The 20,441-nt window shown below is 44.8% G+C and overlaps 1 protein-coding gene across 2 annotated transcripts in view; it reads left to right on the forward strand.

Annotated features, from left to right (window-relative positions):
• LOC147889142 (D111/G-patch domain-containing protein) overlaps positions 1-20,441 on the forward strand; it is a 56,500-nt gene that overhangs the window by 19,894 nt on the left and 16,165 nt on the right. For both annotated transcript variants that reach the window (XM_087391650.1, XM_087391651.1), the window contains exons 5-6: positions 13,425-13,499; positions 13,614-13,675. In XM_087391650.1, the coding sequence (XP_087247776.1) occupies positions 13,425-13,499; positions 13,614-13,675 (137 nt within the window). The remainder of the gene's footprint in view (positions 1-13,424; positions 13,500-13,613; positions 13,676-20,441) is intronic.

A 20,441-nucleotide genomic window follows, 5' to 3' on the forward strand; every position in this document is an offset into this window, starting at 1 on the left:
AAAGGGCTCGCAATAGAAGGCTGCAAGCAGAGGCATGAGACCCGGAGGACGGGGCGTTCGCACACCCTGGCAGCATCGATTGTGACGGGGTCGCCGTTCAAATTCTGATTTGTTACTGGTTGGAGGGAGGAGCGGAACCCAGCAACCTGTGACAATTGTGAACTCTTGAGGTCATGAGACCCTTAAAACCCTTAAACCGTGGGGAAAAGAGAACCCCGTGTTCTCCCCAACGGAAAGTCGGATTGGAACAAGATTTTAAGGGGGTGATCCGCCCATCAAGTACCCTCTATAATGGTCTAGAGCTCCAATCCACTCAAAACAAGTAGCCCAAACGGAGTATACCAGTTTACAGCATAAAAACAAGGAAGAAAGGCTAAAAGAGAAGGAAGAAGAGGTCAAATGAAGTAGTTTTTCGACACAAGCGAAGCGGGAGTCGGATAAGTACCACCAACTCTACAACACTTGACTTTTGCTGTAAAATAAACCCCCTTTCTGAAATTACAGCAAGCCATTTTCTCTTGTATTACTAAAAGGAAAGAATGGAAGGAGGAGGGATATTTAATAATGAACTTGTCCTTTTTCCTCCACTACTAGAAGGACATAGGGAGAGAACACCATCACCTCCTTTTGAAGAGGATAATGTAGATGAGAGTTACACACATATTGAGTATGATAACCCACGTATAGAATTACCTTCATCTTTCCTTCAAGAATCTCTTGATAGGGAGTTTTCCTTCAGAAATGAAGGGAGAAACGAGTTCATCCAAGAGCAAGGCGCTGAGTTTACGCCTTAAACTCAAAATCCCATACACATGGATTATAATCCAAGTGCAAGAGGGAGAGAGGAGTCTCTCGTTGATAAGCTGGTTTCTCAGCTTAGCCATATGATTGAACAATCCATTATGACAAAATTAGGGACTAAGAGAGTGCTGAATTTTGGGGATGACGATTTAAGTTTCCCCTCAAAGAGAGCTAAATTCCAATCCCGAGAGAGAATAGAGTTGCGAAAGTATGATGGAGCAAGAGAGGCGGATAAAAATCCTCAATTGGATTCGTCATTTTGAGCTATATTTTGTTCATCAAGATAAGACCGACCATGAGAAGCTTGCTCTTGCCACATTGCATCTACAGAAGGATGCTTTGATGTGGTGGTCCTTATCACAAATGGGAAAAGAGCCTATTCTTCGATGGTCCAAATTTGTAGAGTAGCTTAAGGCCACTTTCATGCCTTCGAGGCATGAAGAAGAATTGACCTTCTGCTGGGAAAGGTTGAGGCAATTCGAAAACGAGAGTAACGCTGAATTTACAGCTAGGTTCTGGAAACTCTCTTTAGAGTTACCTGAGAAGAGTGAGGATGATAAAAGGAAGATGTATTTAGCAGCCCTAACTCCGAAAGTGAGGTATGAGGTTGAAATGCTCAACCCAACCACCTTGAAAGACCTCACTAAATTGGCTGAGATTGCTGAGAGGAAAGTGAATCCTTGTAAACCCTTCAACAAAGGAAATGAGAAAGCCATTGTACAAAATGTTAACAACCAATCACGTCCTAGATGGATACCATTTCCTTCCATGACTGATGATGAGAAGAAAAAGATAATTAAGGAGGGTAAATGTTTCGGATGTAAGAAACATAAGCCAGGGCATCCATTGTCCTACTCTATTAGCCAAAATTGCTAAAACAAATTGTGTAAAAGGAAAAGGCAAAGCATCTAAGCAGGAGGGTGAGGCTTCTAACTCCTCATCCCAGGACTCTACGGTGAACATAGAACCAAGAGTAAATGCTATTTATTCAGCCAACACTGGTGTATGGATGTGTGAACTGAATAGAGAGTAGGTATATTCATTATAGAGTATGGATAGAGAATAAATATTTTTCTCCTCCGTGTAGAGCGTCTTATAGGATGAAGAGGGCTGAAATAGAAGAGTTGGAAAAAGAGATTGAAGGTTTATAGTTTCTATAGACTCAGTAGCTCTCCATCGCAAAATCATCTATAGCCAAGGTCTACCTAGTTCAATAACACATTTGGGTGTGAGAACTTTTTTTTGAATACTGACCAGTGTGTTGAGAATACGTTTCAGCTTATTGAACAGGTTACTATAAAGAGATTTCAGCAGCTTGGTATTCAGAAGAGAATTCTGAGTATGAAGAGATATTGAAGAGGCACTGCAGTGGTACTTCTGCATCTTGAATATTCAGCATCAAGAGGAACCAGAACTTGAAGATGGGATTTAAGTTCTGATTCAGAAGAGATCGTGTACTGCCAAGAGAAGAATATTTGCAGATCATGAAGAGGAGATGCAAATGTAGAAGTAAAAGAGAAGCGTACACAAGAGAAAGAGATAAGAGAGGATTGAGAAGAGGACTTCTGCCCATTCCAGTAGGAGGGAGTGTCGTGACAAGAGAAATCACTAATCCGTGATTAGTAGACATTGAAAATATTATTATATATTATACGCCAATGGTGTAACATGTATTTGTATTTTTGATGGACATTGGCCGATTTGTTATGGCGGTGGATCATCTGGGTAGATAGGACTAGTCGAGTTGGAGCCACTGCTTCAAACGGCATCAAATTTGGACTTGTGATACTTATTCTCTAAATAAAAATGTGCACACACGTGTCTAGGTCCTAGGGGCAATAGGAAGGGAAGGGTGCATTAAGGTGCATTGAATGGTAGATGCATGGGTCATAGGCTAAGGGTAGGTGTAAATGGAAAGATGGAACTTGAGTGATCTCAAGGGACATTAATGAAAGGGTATCACCCTTTCATTGTGAATCTCACGTAGCATTTTTCATTCACATTGCATTCATCTGCCATCTCTCTCTCACCTTGCATGTAGGTCGAAATAGAACCAAGTACTCTCACGAGGGCACTCTTCCCCATTGGAGGGCCAATTTGCATTCAAATTCTGCATGCATTGCACACATTTGCATTCTTGAGAAGGCTGTTTCTTCACATCACACGACTTTACTCCTCCTGAAGAAGAAGAAGAGCAACCAGCTGGTCAAATGAGAAATGATTGGCATCACCCCTTGCAACCAACCTCAATGTAGTAGCAAAGCCTTGATATGAATCAGGCAACCCATCAAGGGTATTAGAAACCAGCTGAGAATCAGGCATAATCTCATCAATGTTGGCCAACTGCTCTTTCAAATCCTTCACATTAGTGAGATAGGCATCCATGTTACCACCCTCATCAAGCTTCAAATCTTTGAACTGCTTGCGGAGATAGGCAACGCTCGCCTCATTCCGCACCTGATACAAAGATGCAAGCTGATCCCATGCTTGCTTAACTGTCTTGCAAGATCAAATATGAGGGATAATAACCCGTTTCACTGAAAGAGCAATCAAGGCATGTGCTTTGGCATCACGACCATCCCACTATATTTGCTCCTGTGAAGGAGGCAAAGGACCTGGAGCAAGAGGTGCAGGAGTCCTAGCTCTAGCATTAGAACCATCACCTGAAGAAGCAGAGGCTGTAGGTGTAGCACCAGTAACAATGCGTGTAGGCTTGGCCTCAGAACCTGAAACAATATGCCATAGATTCTTGGCAACCAAAACATGTCCCATCATGTATTAAGAGGAGGAGAGCATGTAGCAATGGAGAGAAAGAGATCCAATGGAGGGAAACTCGAAGCCCGAGGCAGAGGGATGCCAAATGAGGAGGGACGGGCTCAAAGAGAAGTCTCCGGATCAATTCAGCAGCTCCAAATGGCTCCAAACATCGGCATGCAGCTCGAGGCAGCTCCAAAATGCTGGCACGCAGCTCGAGGTAGCTCCGAAAGCTGGCACGCAGCTCGAGGTAGCTCCGAAATGCTGAGAAACCTTCAATGTAGCTGGCACGTACCCTGAGGCAGCTCCGTACTGCAATAAATGCAGGCTGACGCAGTTTGTACTGCAATAAATGCAGATGCAGCAGGTCCGTACAGCTTTAAATGCACTGTAAGGAACCCATACAACAATAAATGCACAGGAAACAGTCCGTACAGTCTCCAGCTGGCCCGAGAATCGATGCAACAGGTCCGTACAGCAGCACAGCAGGTCCGTACAGTGGCGCAGCAGGTCGGTACAGTGTGTACGGACCACACGTGTGAACTGACCAGCAATAAATGCAGCCTGCGGTGTCCGTATAGTTCCGTACAGTTAGGTTTGCTGCAAAAAAGTGCTCCAATTTGCTCCAAAATGCGTCTCCTTCGCGGTAGCTGCTTCAAAATGCGATCTTCTCGTGTCAGAATGAGATCTTTCGCGATAGAAGTGCTTGGAAAGGTCTCAAACACTCGTGGGAGTGTGAAAACTAGCAAGACCAGGAAGAATGAAGGTTCCAGAGGCTGCCAAACAGCTTGGGAAAGCTGTCAATGGCTGAGGGAATGGATTCCCGACCTGCTCTGATACCACTGTTGGGTGTTGGAAGCAATGGAAGCTCAAAAATGGAAGCACAATGGAGAAAAACGAGATGCTGTAATGGATTGCTGCAAAACTGAAGTGTGGAGGCTCAAGGGAGAGCCAATATAACAAAACCCTAGGGCTAACTGCCCTAACTAGACTAAGTGTCCTATCTGACCTAGATGGTACATAAACTAACTGTACCAATAATCCTAACTGACTATAACTAGGCCTACAAGGCTCATACCAAGGTATGAGTGGCATCTATGGATAGCCCATGAGATAGCCTACATCCCCTTGCCCTGGAGATGACAATTATGATTTCGCAGCCCCGCAAAGGGGGCTCGATTGGAGTGGCAGCCTCTCTCACTCGCCCCTTTTGGGGGTTCAACTTAGCCTTCTCTTGGAAGGAGGAGTGGACCCCACTCGGATTGATTGGATGATGAAGGACTAGATATATCACATGATGGAGGAGTGGATAGGCCCTCAGGGAATCGACATTTGGCTCAACCATGGTGATTCTGCTACTTTTCAGCTTGGTTTTTCCTCAGAGAGAGCGAGCATAGGTTTTGTGATGGGAGTTACTCGCTTGGGATCAGAGATTCACCACTCACAGGTTACGCATTGGTCTCTTTGAAACCAGCTTCAAAGCCAACAAGAGGGTGGTAAAACAACTAACCAGCCAAAAGCCTTCACACTAAAATATTCAGCAAAAACTTCAAACATAGATTGGGGGAGCTAGAGTGCTCTGCTCAAATACAAGGACACAAACTGGCCCCAAAGCCTTGGCGCCCCTTTCAGTATTTCTTTATTAATTGGAGAGTCCAACAAAAAATTCCAGCAAAAAATTTACACAACGAGTTCAATCCCACTTGCATTCAATGCTCTTCCTACTCTGAGTAGGCATCAATATCCCGAACATTAGCCCTGCTGGGCTCTGCTCTCACTCCCCAAAGACAATAGGTATCCATTTCAGTGCAAACACCTACATAAAACTTGGGAGCTGTTGCTGGCAGCCCATACGGGATCACACAACTCTCCAAACTGCCACAAGTGTCCACTATCTCACTGGAGTACCCAAGCAATGAGTAAAAGCATAGTCAACCTGCCCAGGATCTCTAAAAGCATGAACTTATTTTGCAAGCATTCACTGTGTATCACCCTGCCTCGTAAGTCTCTCCAAAGACACAGCTCACTGCCCAATGGCATCACTAAAAAGCATTAGTGAACTCTTTACCAGCTCGGAGCTTGACTCAAGCTCATCACGCGCATGTCTGCATCCCTCATTGAAACTAGCATCGTCATGAGAAACTCTTTCATTGTCTGAAATGATTTTCCCTAATTCTAGACATTTCAATATTCTTTACCTTTTCAATGTGTTGGAAATCACATTAATGCACTTCAAAGTACTTGAAAGTGCTTTCGAGGTGCTTTCATGCACCTCAAATTAATTGAAAGTGCTTTAAAGTACTTTAAAGAACTTCAAAGTACATGAAAGTGCTTTAGACTCAATTTAGAGTACTTATTCAATGTGCTGCAAAGTACTTAATGTGCTACAAAGTACTTTTTGAAAGTGATTCACCCCACTTTGAAAACACTTTAAAGAACTATGTAGGTCTCATTAGCACTTTTCTGGATTTTCTTTCTTTATTTGTTCCTTCTCTCTGATAATTTCTTATATTTAATATGCCAATGGAGGAAAGATATGAAGCTGCTATGACCACAGTTGTAGATGCAGAGAGACAATGTATGTTTATAAAGGCATTACTCCAACAGCTCAAGGTTGGTGATATGTTTAATATAGAGCCCACACTCTATAATCATATGGGCTCAACAACATTACTTTCTATGGGTAATGTTACCATTTGAGGGTGAGGATGTAGATGGTGTCTACAGCCAATGCACATCACCCGGAGAGCTTCCTATACACACCGCCACACAGTTAGCTGTCCAAGCATCCTTAGCTTAAATGGCTGTGCACTCAGCCCAAGGTAAATGTAGTCAGCCCGTACAGATTCTTCTGCATCATCTGTACAAAATCCGTGTAGCAGGCCGTACGTTCGCAAGCTCAAGGCGACCGTACAGCTCTCCGTACGTTGCTGTTCCGTACAGATTTGTACACTCGGTCCTTGGTGAGGAGACTACACACGCGCCTAAACGTACCTGTACATCGTACAGTTGGTTTTACGCTGCCCTTACATAGGCCGTACTTCAGCAAATGCTTGCTCAGGATCGTCCGTACGTAATTACATCCAACGAGCTCTTCCTTCCACCCGCGTTATGGCCAGACCACGCCTTAGCTTCTGCACGTAATCCTTTCCCCAAACTCTCCAAGCTCACACCTTCTCCTATGCCCGTTGGCCAGCCCCCGTTCTTCCAAGGTTTTCATTTCCTTTTTGGTTTGCATGGGCATCCCATGTGGCAGCCCACGTTTTGGATTGCCCCCAAGGCCTTTAATTTGCCCCTAGGTGCTATGGGGTCAAGCCAGTGACCAACTTAAAAGCTCATTTGCCCCTTGCCCCTTCTAGTGGGACCAAACCAATCGGCAACTTAAGTCCTAAGGGTATTTCGCCCCCTCTTTGGACCTAATCACCAATTCACCCCCAAGTCATTCATCCCTAGGGGGACATCTTACACACCCACATCCCAAGGCCCTGCCCCTTAGTTCTCCAGGGTCTGCCCACATGTAAGTGCAAAACTCATGCCCTGGTGACACTCTTCTCTAGTGTGCAACCAATTTGGGAGTCGACATTTCATTCATTATGCAGTGGGCCTCAAGAAAGGCGTGGAACCTGTCATGCTCTACTCCCCCTCCAAGCCCCCTTCGAAGTCCCAAAGGTTAGATATGGTAGTGCAGGCTCGTACTCATAAGAGAGCCATGTTTTCTCAGGCCTCTTCTCTATGAGCTGGACTTTAGTGAGTTGGAATGTGCATGGGCTTCACAATTGTGTACATTAGTAGCCGCAGTACTTGATACTTCGATAGGAGCTACCGAGGGCAATGGTTGATCTTTCAGTGGATTTTCTTTTGATCTAGGAGCACATGTCAAATGTGTCACTAGCATGCTAGACTCAGTAGCACCACCAGGATTTATGAAAATTCTGCATGCTTTGTGGCTCCAGTGTCTAGAACTTCTTTTAGCTCATGTGCTCCCTCCATGTCATCATGAGAGGCATCTAGGGAGTCTGTAGCATCTACCAATTCCTCATCGTCAGATAGCTCAATGGTCATGCTGAGTTTGGTTGCATCAGTGTTGCACATCTTGCAAACATCTCGATGCTTAGGGGTCCACTTCTCACCACACCTGTTGTCCATAATTTCCCTTGTATGTTGTTTGAGATCTCTGATTTTCCATTCCTTGCATTTGCATTGCCTCCTGGCTTGGCATCAAGATATCTGTAGAGCTTGGCATATGGCATCTTGCCACTTGATACTGTAGGAAATACGCTGCTGCAAATTTCTCATCATGCCAATCAGCCCATTTAGGCTTCTTTTCAGAATCATATGCAGTCCCATGAGTGTTTCCCATTGCATCCTTATATCTGCTTGCATACTTAGGCTCAAGGACCTCTGCGAGTTGGGCAGCTTGCTCAATGGTCTGAGGGTTGTGTGCCGTCACATCTGCAACCAAAGGACGGTGCAGTCCGTGCATTAAACTCAGCAATTTGCCCATGTCCTGCACAAACAAAGAGAGCCACCAAAAACGATGCACATACTCTTGGACCATTCTGGTCTGTGATAAGGCATAGAATTCACCCAAGTCCTGCTCTAATGTGAGCGAGGATATTCTTTGGAAAAAAAATATGAGTGAGGATACGAAGGTAGCGACCATGAGTTCTTTGAATCCTAAGTCGCCTAGGACAATCCTAACCTAAGAACTCTAGGACAGTTAGGATTGGTGGTTATTCTAACCTAAACATGACTAACTCCAAACCCGGGTTAGCTGGACCTAACCAACCCAACTAACCTAACTAGACCAACTCTAAGCCTAAGGTGGGCCTGCTAACCTAACCCCACTCACCTAAACAAACGTAACCCCAATTACACTAACCAAGAGATTAATTAAACCTAAATTGTAAGGTTTGCTGAAACTGGCCTTCAATAAATGAAAGGGCGCTAGACTACAAATAACCAGCCAACACTGTTATATCAACAATTCAGCAGATATACAACTCGCAGATTGGGAGCTAGCATGCCTCTATACCAAGATAAAGACACAAAATTAGCCCCAAACCTTGGTAGCCCCTTTTGGTATTTCTTTAATTAAGTGAGAGGCCTTGAATTCCAGGCTACATAAAGGATACATTCCTTCTTACATCTGGGGCATTCCACATCCCAATAGGCATTATCGATCATTGCATAACCTCTGTTATTCTCTGCTCTCATCAATCCTGGCAATAGTCCTCCATTTCTAATCCAGAAAGCTTACACATAGCCTGGAATTGTTAATAGTAACCACACTTGGCGACACAGTTCCCCATAGCTGCCACTAGTGCCCAATTAGCCACCTATCTGTCAAAGAAAGCATATAGGAGCTTTCTCCACTATTGAGGACTGCTACTACCAATAGTCTCTCACCCCTATGAGTTACGGGGCATTTTCTATCTCAAGCATGGATTCTTGACCCTTGCCTAATCAGCAGTGAGGCTGTACCAAACATGTGCTCTCCGCCAAAAGCCACTATTTGCATGTGACCTAGCTCTTGGGGAAACCAAAAGTATGTTTCTACATGAAACAAGAGACCTGCTAAAAGCTTTGGCATCATTAACCCATGCATCAGCCCTACTGTGCCCTGCTTTCATCATTGCAAACAATAGGCATCCAAATCTGTCCTAAAAAGCTTGCAATGAGCCTAGAACTGAAGTCCCAAGGCATATAGATTGTCAGCAAGCAGTACCACGGGTGAAACATACATTGTCACCAAGCTACCTCTAGATATCAGAGCCTGTCTGTAACAAAGAGACAGAGGTACTACCCCTCTCTTGAGCATTAGGAAATGCTCCAGACTTACGCTCTGCTGAATCTGAAGGAGCCACAACCAAAGTTGGCTCAATCTTAAAAAAACTTCCAGGTAAAGCTACAACAACTGACGTGTATCTACCAGATCACCCTCTTCTAGCCACTTCACATACAATGGTGAATGACTCCGAAGCTTTTACTAGAGAGCGACGGGAAACTTTACGTTTAACTTTCCTTCCCTTATGTGTCAATACCTGCTCTGGAACTAAGATCTCATCAAGTTCCTCAGCCTCTGGCTACACACAAAAGGCATATTTTGTGGCACATCTACCTGGAAAGGTTTAAGAAGACTCACATTTCAAGCATTATGGATCGTCCAAAGATCTGGTAGCTTCAATTAGTAAGCTTTATCTCTGATCTGCTAGCATACGTTACAAATCCCTTACAAAAGCATCCATCTCTTCTCACAAAGCTGGCCAAAGAAAGTCTCAACTGCTTTCACTAGAGCATCATTACATCACTGCTCTGCACACTAGGCCTAAACTACTTGTAACACCAAAGAAGACCATGCATCTTAAGGAATGCATCCATGAAAGTATGGTTCAAATGTTGCTGTCCATCAGACAACTGATCATAGAGCCTTGCAGAATCCCCATCCTCTGCATACTAGTCCTTCATTGCATCCAACTCAGGACTCAACGCATATGACAACCTAGTATGAGTGAGGGAAATATCTCAAGGTCTGGTGATCTGTCTGCACCGTGAAATCAGCCCCTAGCAAGTAATGCTCCCATGAAGAAAGAGCCTGAGCCATAGTCAGCAACTCTTTCTCCTATACTAAATTTCTTTCAGTGTCCTGCAACATTCTACTCGGCTCTCACCCGTGCGACCTGGGTTCAAGTCCCGGCAACGGAACCATGAAACCGGCCTGAAATAAATTAAAGGGCAGTAGACTACAAATAACCAGCCAACACTATTATATCAACAATTCAACAAATATACAACTGGCAGATTGGGAGCTAGAATGCCCCTACACCAAGATAGAGACACAAAATTGGCCCCAAACCTGTTCTAAACTCTCATATATTGTTTGGCGCCCGGACCGTAAAATGTGGTATACAAAAACAGCGTCAGTTGAACCGCTGAAGAACCGAACCGGCGAGCTTTTCCCGCTTTTCCCTCTGCAGAAGCTTCGGTCACCGGCAAGCAAATATCCCGATACTCTCGGGCGGATAATTTCATGTTTAGTTGAATTTTACCCTTGGCGCCGCTTTTGGTATTTCTTTAATTAAATGAGAGGCCCTGAATTCTAGGCTACATAAAGGATACATTCCTTCTTGCATCTAGGGCTTTCCACATCCTATTAGTCATTATCGATCCTTGCACAACCTCTGTTGTCCAATGCTCTCACCAATTCTAGCGATTGGCCTCCATTCCTAATCCAGAAAGCTTTCACACAGCACGGACCTGTTACTAGTAACCACACTTGGCCACACAGTTCCCCATAGCTGCCACTAGTGCCGGGTTAGCCACCTATTTGCTCAAAGCTGAAAAAGAAAGCATACAGGAGCGTTCTCCACTGTTAAGGACTGCCACTACCAATAGTCTCTCATCTATGGGCAGCATCATCTTGATACATCAACCTGTTTTTTCCAAAGGAGAATTTGCATCACAAGACAACAAACACGATGACAGTCACACCTACACTATCCCTCTTTGGGTTCCAGGGGCATTTTCCATCTCAAGCATGGATTCCTGACCCTTGCCTAATCAGTAGCGAGGTTGTACCAACATGTGCTCTTTGTCGAAATCCATTGTCCGCATGTGGCCTACCTCTTGGGGAAACCAAAAGTATGTTTCTTCTCCTTCCGTCTCTCCCTCATTCTTCCTCCCTTCTGCTCTCCTCTTCTCTTCCTCTAATTTCCCTACCCCCTTTTCTACACAAAGTGGCTGGAAGAGGAGGATCTGGCAGATACCTCACTTGTTACAGCTCTACCTGGAAGCGTTTCAGCTTGAGCCAACTTCGGCTGTGGCTTCTTCAAGCTCAGCAGAGTACGTGTAGGTATGGAGCATTGCTTGATGGTAAAGAGAGGGGTAGTATCCCTGTTGCCCGACGCTTAAGAGAGGAGTAATACCTCTGTTGCTTTTTATACAAACAGGCTTAGATATCCAGAGGTCGCTTGGTGACATTGTATGTTCACCCAAGGTACTGCTTACTGATAGTATATCTGCCTTGGACTTCTATGATCAGTGTACTAGTCACTATGAGATAGTTTTCACAGTGTATATGGATTGCTATCCTAGGCTCTGAACAATCATAAATGCTATGTTAGTTTGTAATACATGCTTCTATGATGGTATATTCACATGTATTTCAGTTATTGCATATCCTTGTAACATCAAGATGCAATCGAGGTTGCTTGCCATGTTTCAAGAGAGGGGTATGTCACGAAGGCAAGAATTTTGTACTTGCATGTGCACAAGACTAAGTAGGCAGGGCTATGGGATGTGGGTGCGCAAAATTCTTCCTAGGTATTGGTGCCTTGGGGGTGAACTAGTGAATAGGTCCAAAGATGAGGCAAATTCATTGGCTTGGTCTTAAAATTTCCCCACAAGGGGGCAATAGGGGGGAAATGAAGAGTGAGATGCCATGTGGCATCTCCATGCCTCAATGGAATTACCAAGCTTACGTGCATGGTTACGGGCTGCTAGAAGCACCTGGGAAAAAAGGTGCCGACGGAAGAGTGAGAGATGAAGGATTCCTTACGACGAAACGACCTGGGCCTGTGTGTACGGATATCGGACGTGTACGGGCTCTTGCACAAGGGCTGTGTGGGTTAATACGGCTGTACGGATTGCTATAGGCTGAATACAGCCCTCGTATGGACTATTCACATAGCTGCGCATTCCGCTGGTGCACATATGTATGGACAGATCATGTACGGCCATTTGTACAGAGTGCTCCTTGCTTAGGTACGGAAGACATCGCTGCTGGGTATGGATCTTATATGGACTTCCTACAGCTGCTACAAGGATCCCTCACAGATGCTGTCAGGCTGAGATTGGCTGTTGTATGGGCTGTTTACAGGTTGTGTACAGCCATAGAATGGGCTGCAAATGCACAAGGGCCTGCTCACGTTGGAGTGAATTAGCTCTGGTAGCTGGTCAAGTCACACAAAGTAAACTGTGAGTTACTCTGAAGAGTTAGTGGACACACAAGGTATCTTGGCCTGTTTGTGGACTGTTTTCAGAAGAGCTGTCCAATCAATTGAATGCTGTTGTTGTACAAGAGAACACTCTGTGGGTAGCCCTTCTATTTGCCCAAGCTTTCAAGGATGCTAGCTGGAAGTTTATGCTTCTTTCTTCTCTCTGAGCAGATAAGTGGTTAAGAGGGCACTTGAGGCAAATTGTGTGATCCACTATGGGTTGCTAGGAACAATTCCAGGTTTAGTGCAAGCCATGTGGGATAGAAATGAGTGCCTATTTGCCATTCTTGCAAAGGTTATGCCTTGGACAATGAAACATAATGGGCTGTGGAAAGCTCTAGAGGCAGGAGTAGTTGATTCCATTGTGTAATCTGATTTTTCAGGTCTTCTAAATATTAAATAAATACCGAAAGGGGCGCCAAGGTTTTGGGGCCATTTATTGAGCAGAGGGAGCACTCTAGCTCCCAATTTGTGTTTGAGTGATTTGCTGAATATTTTAATGTGAAAGTGATGGCTGGTTAGTTGTCTAATGCTGCCCTCTTGTTGGCCTTCAGGCCGGTTTCATTTCAAAAAACTTTTAGAGAATAATTATGCAAGAACAAGAGAGATGCCATGTTTGATGGCTCAATATTTGCGTACGTTATGGATTTGGCTAATTGCTATTTGTTGTTTGTATATGTTATGTTTTTTGCTTGTTGCTGAAGGGTTTTATTATGAAAATTGGGTTTGGTTTAGAAGTCCACAGTCAATTGTCTTGGGACTACTAAATTGAAGTCTTGCATAATGGATCTGAGATTAATCAAGCATGATGTAGAAATAAAACATACGTTTGGATGGAAAGGCAACTCAAATTGTTAAGATGGATCTTAACAGATGCTAGAAGACATTGTGCTCAAAGACGTGGATTTGTTTGCCTTCGAACCCATGGCCAACAAAGATTGTTTGCAGGTAAATATTACTACTGCTTTGTTATACTAGTTGAGAACATTAATTTTTAGGAATTGTGTTCTCTTCAGTCTTTCAATCATTTTTATGAGCAAGTTTGTCTCCTTGTGTGTATAGGTCCAAAAATTGGCTTCTATTTATCGCTTGAAAAGTACTATTCAAGGATCTGGTAAAAGAAGGTATGGCCTTTGAACCAAATGTGCCTTTGATGACCGAGGGCTCACGACTACTTAAGTTGTGAGTTGCCATGGTATTAGTTGGTATTTATAAAGCTTGGTTGTAATATGTATTAACAGGGAAACTAGCTTTGGCTAGCTTTGCACTGGTTTGAGGATAGTTTGGCACTATGAAATGGGTTTGGACTGTTTATGCCTCTTTTAAAGTCCATCTTCTCTTTGTCTCTTCTTTCCCTCAACTGTGGACAGGTCTACCCTCATGAGCATGAGGGCAACCTTGAAGGGGACCAGAATATACTTAGATGATGACCTCACACTGCTGCAGCAGGAACATCGGAGAGAGGGAATGGTTCAAGTTATGGCAGCAAGAGGCATAGGTAAATGGGCTGCCTACAGGGATGTAAAAGTGATTATCACAAAGAGAGCAGACAGGGGAGAAAAGGAAGGAAGAGAAGAAGGATAAATAGACATCACATGACGGTGTCAGACCCAGGGGAAGAGGGCACAAGGGGCTTGAAAATGGCGGTTTGGAACTGCAATGGCACTCTTTGGTCCGACCCAAGAGGTTTTTTGGAGACATACACTGACAGGGACATAGTTTCTATACTGAGACACATGAGAGCCTGGAGAGAGGGCTGCCCACCGCGACAAGATACACATGGGAGTCTGCCCATGGAGGGAACTGAGGAGGCATAGTGGAGTACGAGGCTCTGGGGGTGTGGCTGTCCTCTTCAAATCAGCTCTTAGGCCAATCCTTTCAGTGGTTAGGAAAGAGGAACATGCACAGCACATGTGGATTCGAGTTCAGATACCAGAGGCACGATCGATCTTCATTGCGGTGTGCTACTTTCCTCCGGATACATCATCTTATGCACGTGAGGTTGCCACTGTTGGGATAAAGGCACATTGCCTACCCTTAATGAAAGAATTAAAGATAGGACACCTATGACTGTCTTAAGACAGTCATAGGGTAAACCTAATCCTAATAAAACATAAGTGAGTTTGTGGTGTGGCTCACTATCACTTCACACCCGCACTAGTGTGTCTCTCTCACTCTCACTCTCTTGCTCCCTTCCTCTACTCTTCCCCCTCTCAACTGGTATCAGAGCTGGTCGCTGGTCGAGGGTATCCGTGCACAAGAGCTGCTAGCTGCAGCTCGAGGCACCGCGACGGTCGCGGGCTGCAGGACTTCTGCGCGGTGCATTTTCGCGGGTCACCTCTAGGTGTATCGCATTCGTACGGCAGATCTGCAGGCTTTTCGTCACGGGCGGAGCTGGTCGCTGGTCGAGGGTATCCGTGCACAAGAGCTGCTAGCTGCAGCTCGAGGCACCGCATCCAGCAAGCAGCCAGCAGCTGCTACTAGCTGCTAGGCCTTTTGAGGGCGCAGGGCAGTTATTCGACATCATCTGTACGGACTGTCCGTACAGTCGTACCGACAGCCGTACAAAGGTACGGACGACAGTCCTTCACAGCAGGGTACGGACGACAGTCCATCTGCAGGTACACTGGGTTGGCGTCGAAACAGCAGGGTACAGAAACAGCAGGACTTGGTTGTTTTTTGCTGCAAAGTCTCAACTTTTTTTTTGGGGGGAAGCGTGCTGCTGCAAGGACAGAAGTACAGCAGGAGCTTCTATGCATTTACTGAGTGAAATTCTCAGTTTTGGGTGATCTTATCAAAGGGCTTTTGCCTGGATGTGTTTGCAGTATATGCCTTGAGGCAGTGTGTAGCCAGGGAGCACACATTTGCTTTATTTCCGCAGTGCATTTGGTGACATTTGTTGCAGGTCACATTCTTTGTACGCACTTTGAAAATCTCAGTTGAGCCACGCTTGGTCAGGGCGCATCGAGTTTACTCGGTCCCTAACTGCCCATCGTTGACAGTGCTCAAAAGATTTTCTTCTTGGTGTCTGTACGTTGTGAGTTGTGTTGTTACTGAGTACACAGGGGCAGCCTATGCATTACACATTGTCAGGTACAAGTGTCAGAGAGATTTCATATTGCATGCTACCTCAGTGTTGAGGTGTTCTCCACTTGATTCAGGTGTCAGATCAAGGGGCTTTTGCCCAGACTTTGTTTGATAGCACTTGGGTTACCGACAGAGATCTTCAGATGCATTTTCTCCCCTTGGTCTAAGGGTGATTGCTTGGGATTTATCCCATTTACTGTTGCAGGTTTTGTGACAGGCTGAAGGGTCATTTACTGTTTTTGGGGTGTTTGTCAAGTGGTTTCTGCAATTTAACTCAATGCCATACCTCATCTGAGGTGGGAGAAGTGATCAGTACAGTCAGTACAGCAGTGTTTACAGCAGTGTTGGTGGTTTTGTCAGATGATTGTGCACTGTTAAGCACTTGTTGAGCAGCAACAGCAGTCTGAAATCACTGTTTTTATGCCTTTTTTGAGCTCAGAACAGTTTGTCAGAAGGTACAGTATTTGCAGGGACATTTACTGTTTTGCTGCAGATTTTACTGACAGTAAAAACAGCACCATTGAGAGTGCTTCTGGCTCTTGAATAGAGCAGGCTTTTCTGAGAAATCAGAACTTTTATTCAGTCTTTTTACTTCCAGGGAGTCAGGTACTTTTCCTCATCTGATATGGCATCAGGAGGAGGTGATTCTTCAATTCTGAACATAAAGAAACTGGAAGGAGCACATAACTATGCATTATGGGCAGAACAGTGCTTGAATGTACTTCTGTTAAAGAAGATTGCTAAGCCCATAAGGGTAAAGGGTGTCAAGCCATCTGATATGGCAGCTGATGACTGGGAAGAGCTTGATTTGTCCGCGAGGGCAGCTATCATGCTCACTATTTCAGACACTCTTGTGTTCAATGTACAGGCTGAAAAGACCTCTTATGGTCTATGGCAAAGACTAGAAGAATTATATGCCCAAAAGAGCTCAGCCAGTAAGGTTTATTGGCTGAAGAAGCTGGTTGATCTTCGCATGAAGGAAGGTACAGCTATGACCTCACACTTGAGTGAGTTCAATGCTATCTTTACACAGCTGATTGCACAGGGGTTGAACCTTGATGAGGAGTTCAAGGCTACTTTCTTGCTGTGTATCCTCCCTGAGAGTTGGGACACTTTCAAGACCACCCTGTCAAACTCAAATGCCACTCTTATTTATGCTGATGTAGAGAGCTCTCTCCTTATGGAGGAGATGAGCAGGAAGAATAATGCGGGCAGCAAGTCTTCAAGTGCTTTGCAGGTACAGGACAGAGGCAGGACTCAGCAGAAGGGGAGATCTGCTAGTAAGTCCAAATCCCGTAGTCAGTCCCGTGGCAAAAAGGACATTGAATGCTTTTATTGTGGCAAGAAGGGACATGTGAAGTCGAAGTGCTTCAAGTTCATACGGGATCAGAAAGCCAAGAAGGCTGAAACAAATGATGCAAGAAATGCAAGCAAAGGCAAAGGCAAGGCCAAGGCAGATGACTTGGATGCAGTGAATGTTGCAGCGGAGGACAGTGACAGTGACATACATGATGTTTTATGCTCTTCTGCTGTAATAGCACATGCTTTGGTTATTGATGGCCATGACATGCACACCTGGCTCTTGGATTCAGGTGCCTCTTTTCATGTTACACCTCATAGGGAGTGGTTTACTTCCTACACAGGTACTCATGGAGTTGTTCATCTTGGGAACAACTATGCATGTCAGATTGCAGGGATTGGCAGTATACAGATAGTATTTCCTGATGGACAGTCATTTATGCTTGATGGTGTTCGCCATGTGCCGCAAATCAAGAAAAATCTGATTAGCACTGGCTTATTAGATGACAGTGGTTACCACACCACATTTGGGGATTCCAAATGGGTGATTACTGATGGCCAGACAGTAGTGGCTGAGGGTTTTAAGAGTGACACCTTGTACCCTCTTTATGTTTCCAGTGTGGGTAATCATGTTGTTGCCATAACCGAGCTGCCAAAGGTTTCATTGTGGCATAGCCGGTTGGGACACATGTCTGTTAAAGGAATGCAAGAACTGTCACGTTTGGGTTATCTGCCGCCTCTCTCTTTTTCAGATTTGCCTACTTGTGATCATTGTATTTTTGGCAAGCATTCTGTGACTCCTCATAAGAGGAGATCTCCCCAGAATAGAGCACCACTTGATCTAGTGCACACTGATTTGTGTGAGATGCCACAGTTATCACTAGGGGGTGCCAAATATTTTATTACTTTCATTGATGATGCCACACGTAAGGTGTGGGTCTATTTCTTGAAGCATAAGGGAGATGCCCTAGATGCTTTCAAGAGGTTTGTCGCTCAGGTTGAGAATCGAACAGGTCGTAGGCTGAAATGCCTCAGATCCGATAATGGGGGTGAGTATGTGTCACATGCTTTTGTGCAGTTTTGCCAAGCTAAGGGCATCAAACAGGAACTCACAGCCCCTCATAATGCATCTCAAAATGGTGCAAGTGAGCGGATGAATCGAACTATTCAGGAGAAGGTTCGATGTATGTTGTCTTATGCTGCATTACCCCATGGCTTTTGGGCAGAAGCCGTGCAAACAGCAGTTCACATTATTAACAGGTCACCAAATAAGGCTTTGGAGTTGAAAGTGCCAGAGGAGGTGTGGTCTGGCAAGCCACTCTCATATAAGCACTTACGGGTATTTGGCTGCGAGTGCTTTGCTCATGTACGCAAAGATCTACGCACCAAACTGGATCCAAAGTCTATCAGATGCATCTTTATGGGATATGGTGACGAAGGTGAAATGGGGTACAGGTTATGGGATCCCGTTAAACGGAAGATTATACGCAGCAATGATGTCATCTTTAAAGAAGATAGTGTACACAAGGAACCCGTGCAACCTGTGGAATACAGGAGGGTTATTTATGATGATGTTGGACAGCAAAGAATGCCCATTTATATGCAGCAGCAGCCTGCTGCAGATCACCCTGTTCAAGAGGGTATACAGGCTGAAAATCAGCCAGATAATTTTGCCAATGATGCACCACTAGATGTGCCAACAGATGGGGCTGTAGAACAGCCAGATATGGTGGTACAGCCACCCGTCATGCATGAAGAACAGGCTGGACAGCAGCCTAATCCGGAACATTTTGTGAGGAGGAGCACCCGTGCACAACGGCCTCCTGCCAGGTTTGTTCCAGGAACCAATAATGTGGCTGATTTTATCATGCTGACAGATTGTGGTGAGCCTTCCAGCTTCAAGGAAGCTATGGGAAGAACAGAGAAAAAGAAGTGGGAGAAAGCCATGCAGTCAGAAATGGACTCCCTACTTCAGAATGATACATGGGACTTGGTGCAGTTATCTGCAGGCAGAAAGGTTTTGCCATGCAAGTGGGTTTACAAAGTCAAAGTGGATTCAAATGCTTTACCTCGGTATAAGGCCAGATTGGTTGCCAAGGGATTTAAGCAGGAGAAGGGCATTGACTTTGATGAGATTTTTTCACCTGTACTTTGAGAGCAGTGTTAGCTCTTGTTGCTCATGATGACATGGATTTATGTCAGATGGATGTGAAGACAGCTTTTCTTCACGGAGATCTTCATGATGAGATCTATATGAGTCAGCCAGAGGGATATGCTGTTAAAGGGAAAGAACAGCTTGTGTGTAAGCTCAAGAGGAGCTTGTATGGACTCAAGCAGGCGCCAAGGGAATGGTACAAAAAGTTTGATGCCTTCATGCAGTCCCAAGGGTATCATCGGTGTGAGACCGATCATTGCTTATACACCAAACGGGCAAAGGATGGCAGTTTGATGCTACTCATTCTATATGTGGATGACATGCTTATTGCCAGTAAATCTCAGCATGAGATTAGTGCTTTGAAGAAACAACTGCATAAGTCTTTTGACATGAAAGACTTGGGTGATGCAAATCATATTCTTGGCATGCGTATTACTCGTGACAGGTCCAAGGGACTTTTGTTTCTGTCACAGAAAGAGTATATTGACAAAGTACTGCAGAGGTTTAAAATGGAGGGGGGGAAGTCCATTAGTACCCCGTTGCCTCCACATTTAAAACTCAGCAGTAAGGACAGCCCCAGATCAGATGATGATAAGGCTGAAATGGCCAAGGTTCCGTATGCATCTGCAGTTGGATCTTTGATGTATGCCATGGTTGCCACTCGTCCGGATATTGCTTTTGCGGTGGGAGTCATCAGCAGGTATATGGCAAATCCAGGCAAGCGGCATTGGGAAGCAATGAAAGGTGTCTTGAGGTACCTCAAAGGTACCAAAGACTTGTGCATATGCTATGGTAGGCAGGATGCATTGGTGCATGGTTTTACAGATTCAGACTATGCAGGGAATGCAGATAACCGGAAGTCTACTACCGGTTATATTTTCACATTTGCAGGAGGTGCTATATCATGGGTGTCTCGGTTGCAGAAATGCGTTGCACTGTCAACCACAGAAGCTGAATATGTTGCAGCCACTGAGGCTTGCAAGGAAGCAATATGGCTTACTCGGCTGGTGGGAGATTTGGGCATTACAGGAGATATGCCAGTTTTGCATTGTGATAGTCAGAGTGCTATCATGTTGGCAAAGAATCCGGTCTTTCATCAGAAGACCAAGCACATAGAAGTGAAATATCATTTCATCAGGGAGGTACTGGAAGACAAGCGTCTTGAGCTTGTGAAAGTACATACTGATGATAATCCTGCAGATTTGCTCACTAAGAGCTTGCCTACAGAGCGGTTTGCACATTGCCGCCACATCATGGGATTAGGATGAGACCATTCTTACTTTATGGTCTTGTATACAGTAACTGTATATTGCTGTATTTTTATTCTTTTCTCCCCTTTAGGCACATTG

This window comes from Dipteris shenzhenensis, chromosome 20, assembly GCF_047967505.1.
Source record: "Dipteris shenzhenensis isolate YYH24624 ecotype China chromosome 20, Dip_SZ_1.0, whole genome shotgun sequence".
NCBI classification, from domain to species: domain Eukaryota; kingdom Viridiplantae; phylum Streptophyta; class Polypodiopsida; order Gleicheniales; family Dipteridaceae; genus Dipteris; species Dipteris shenzhenensis.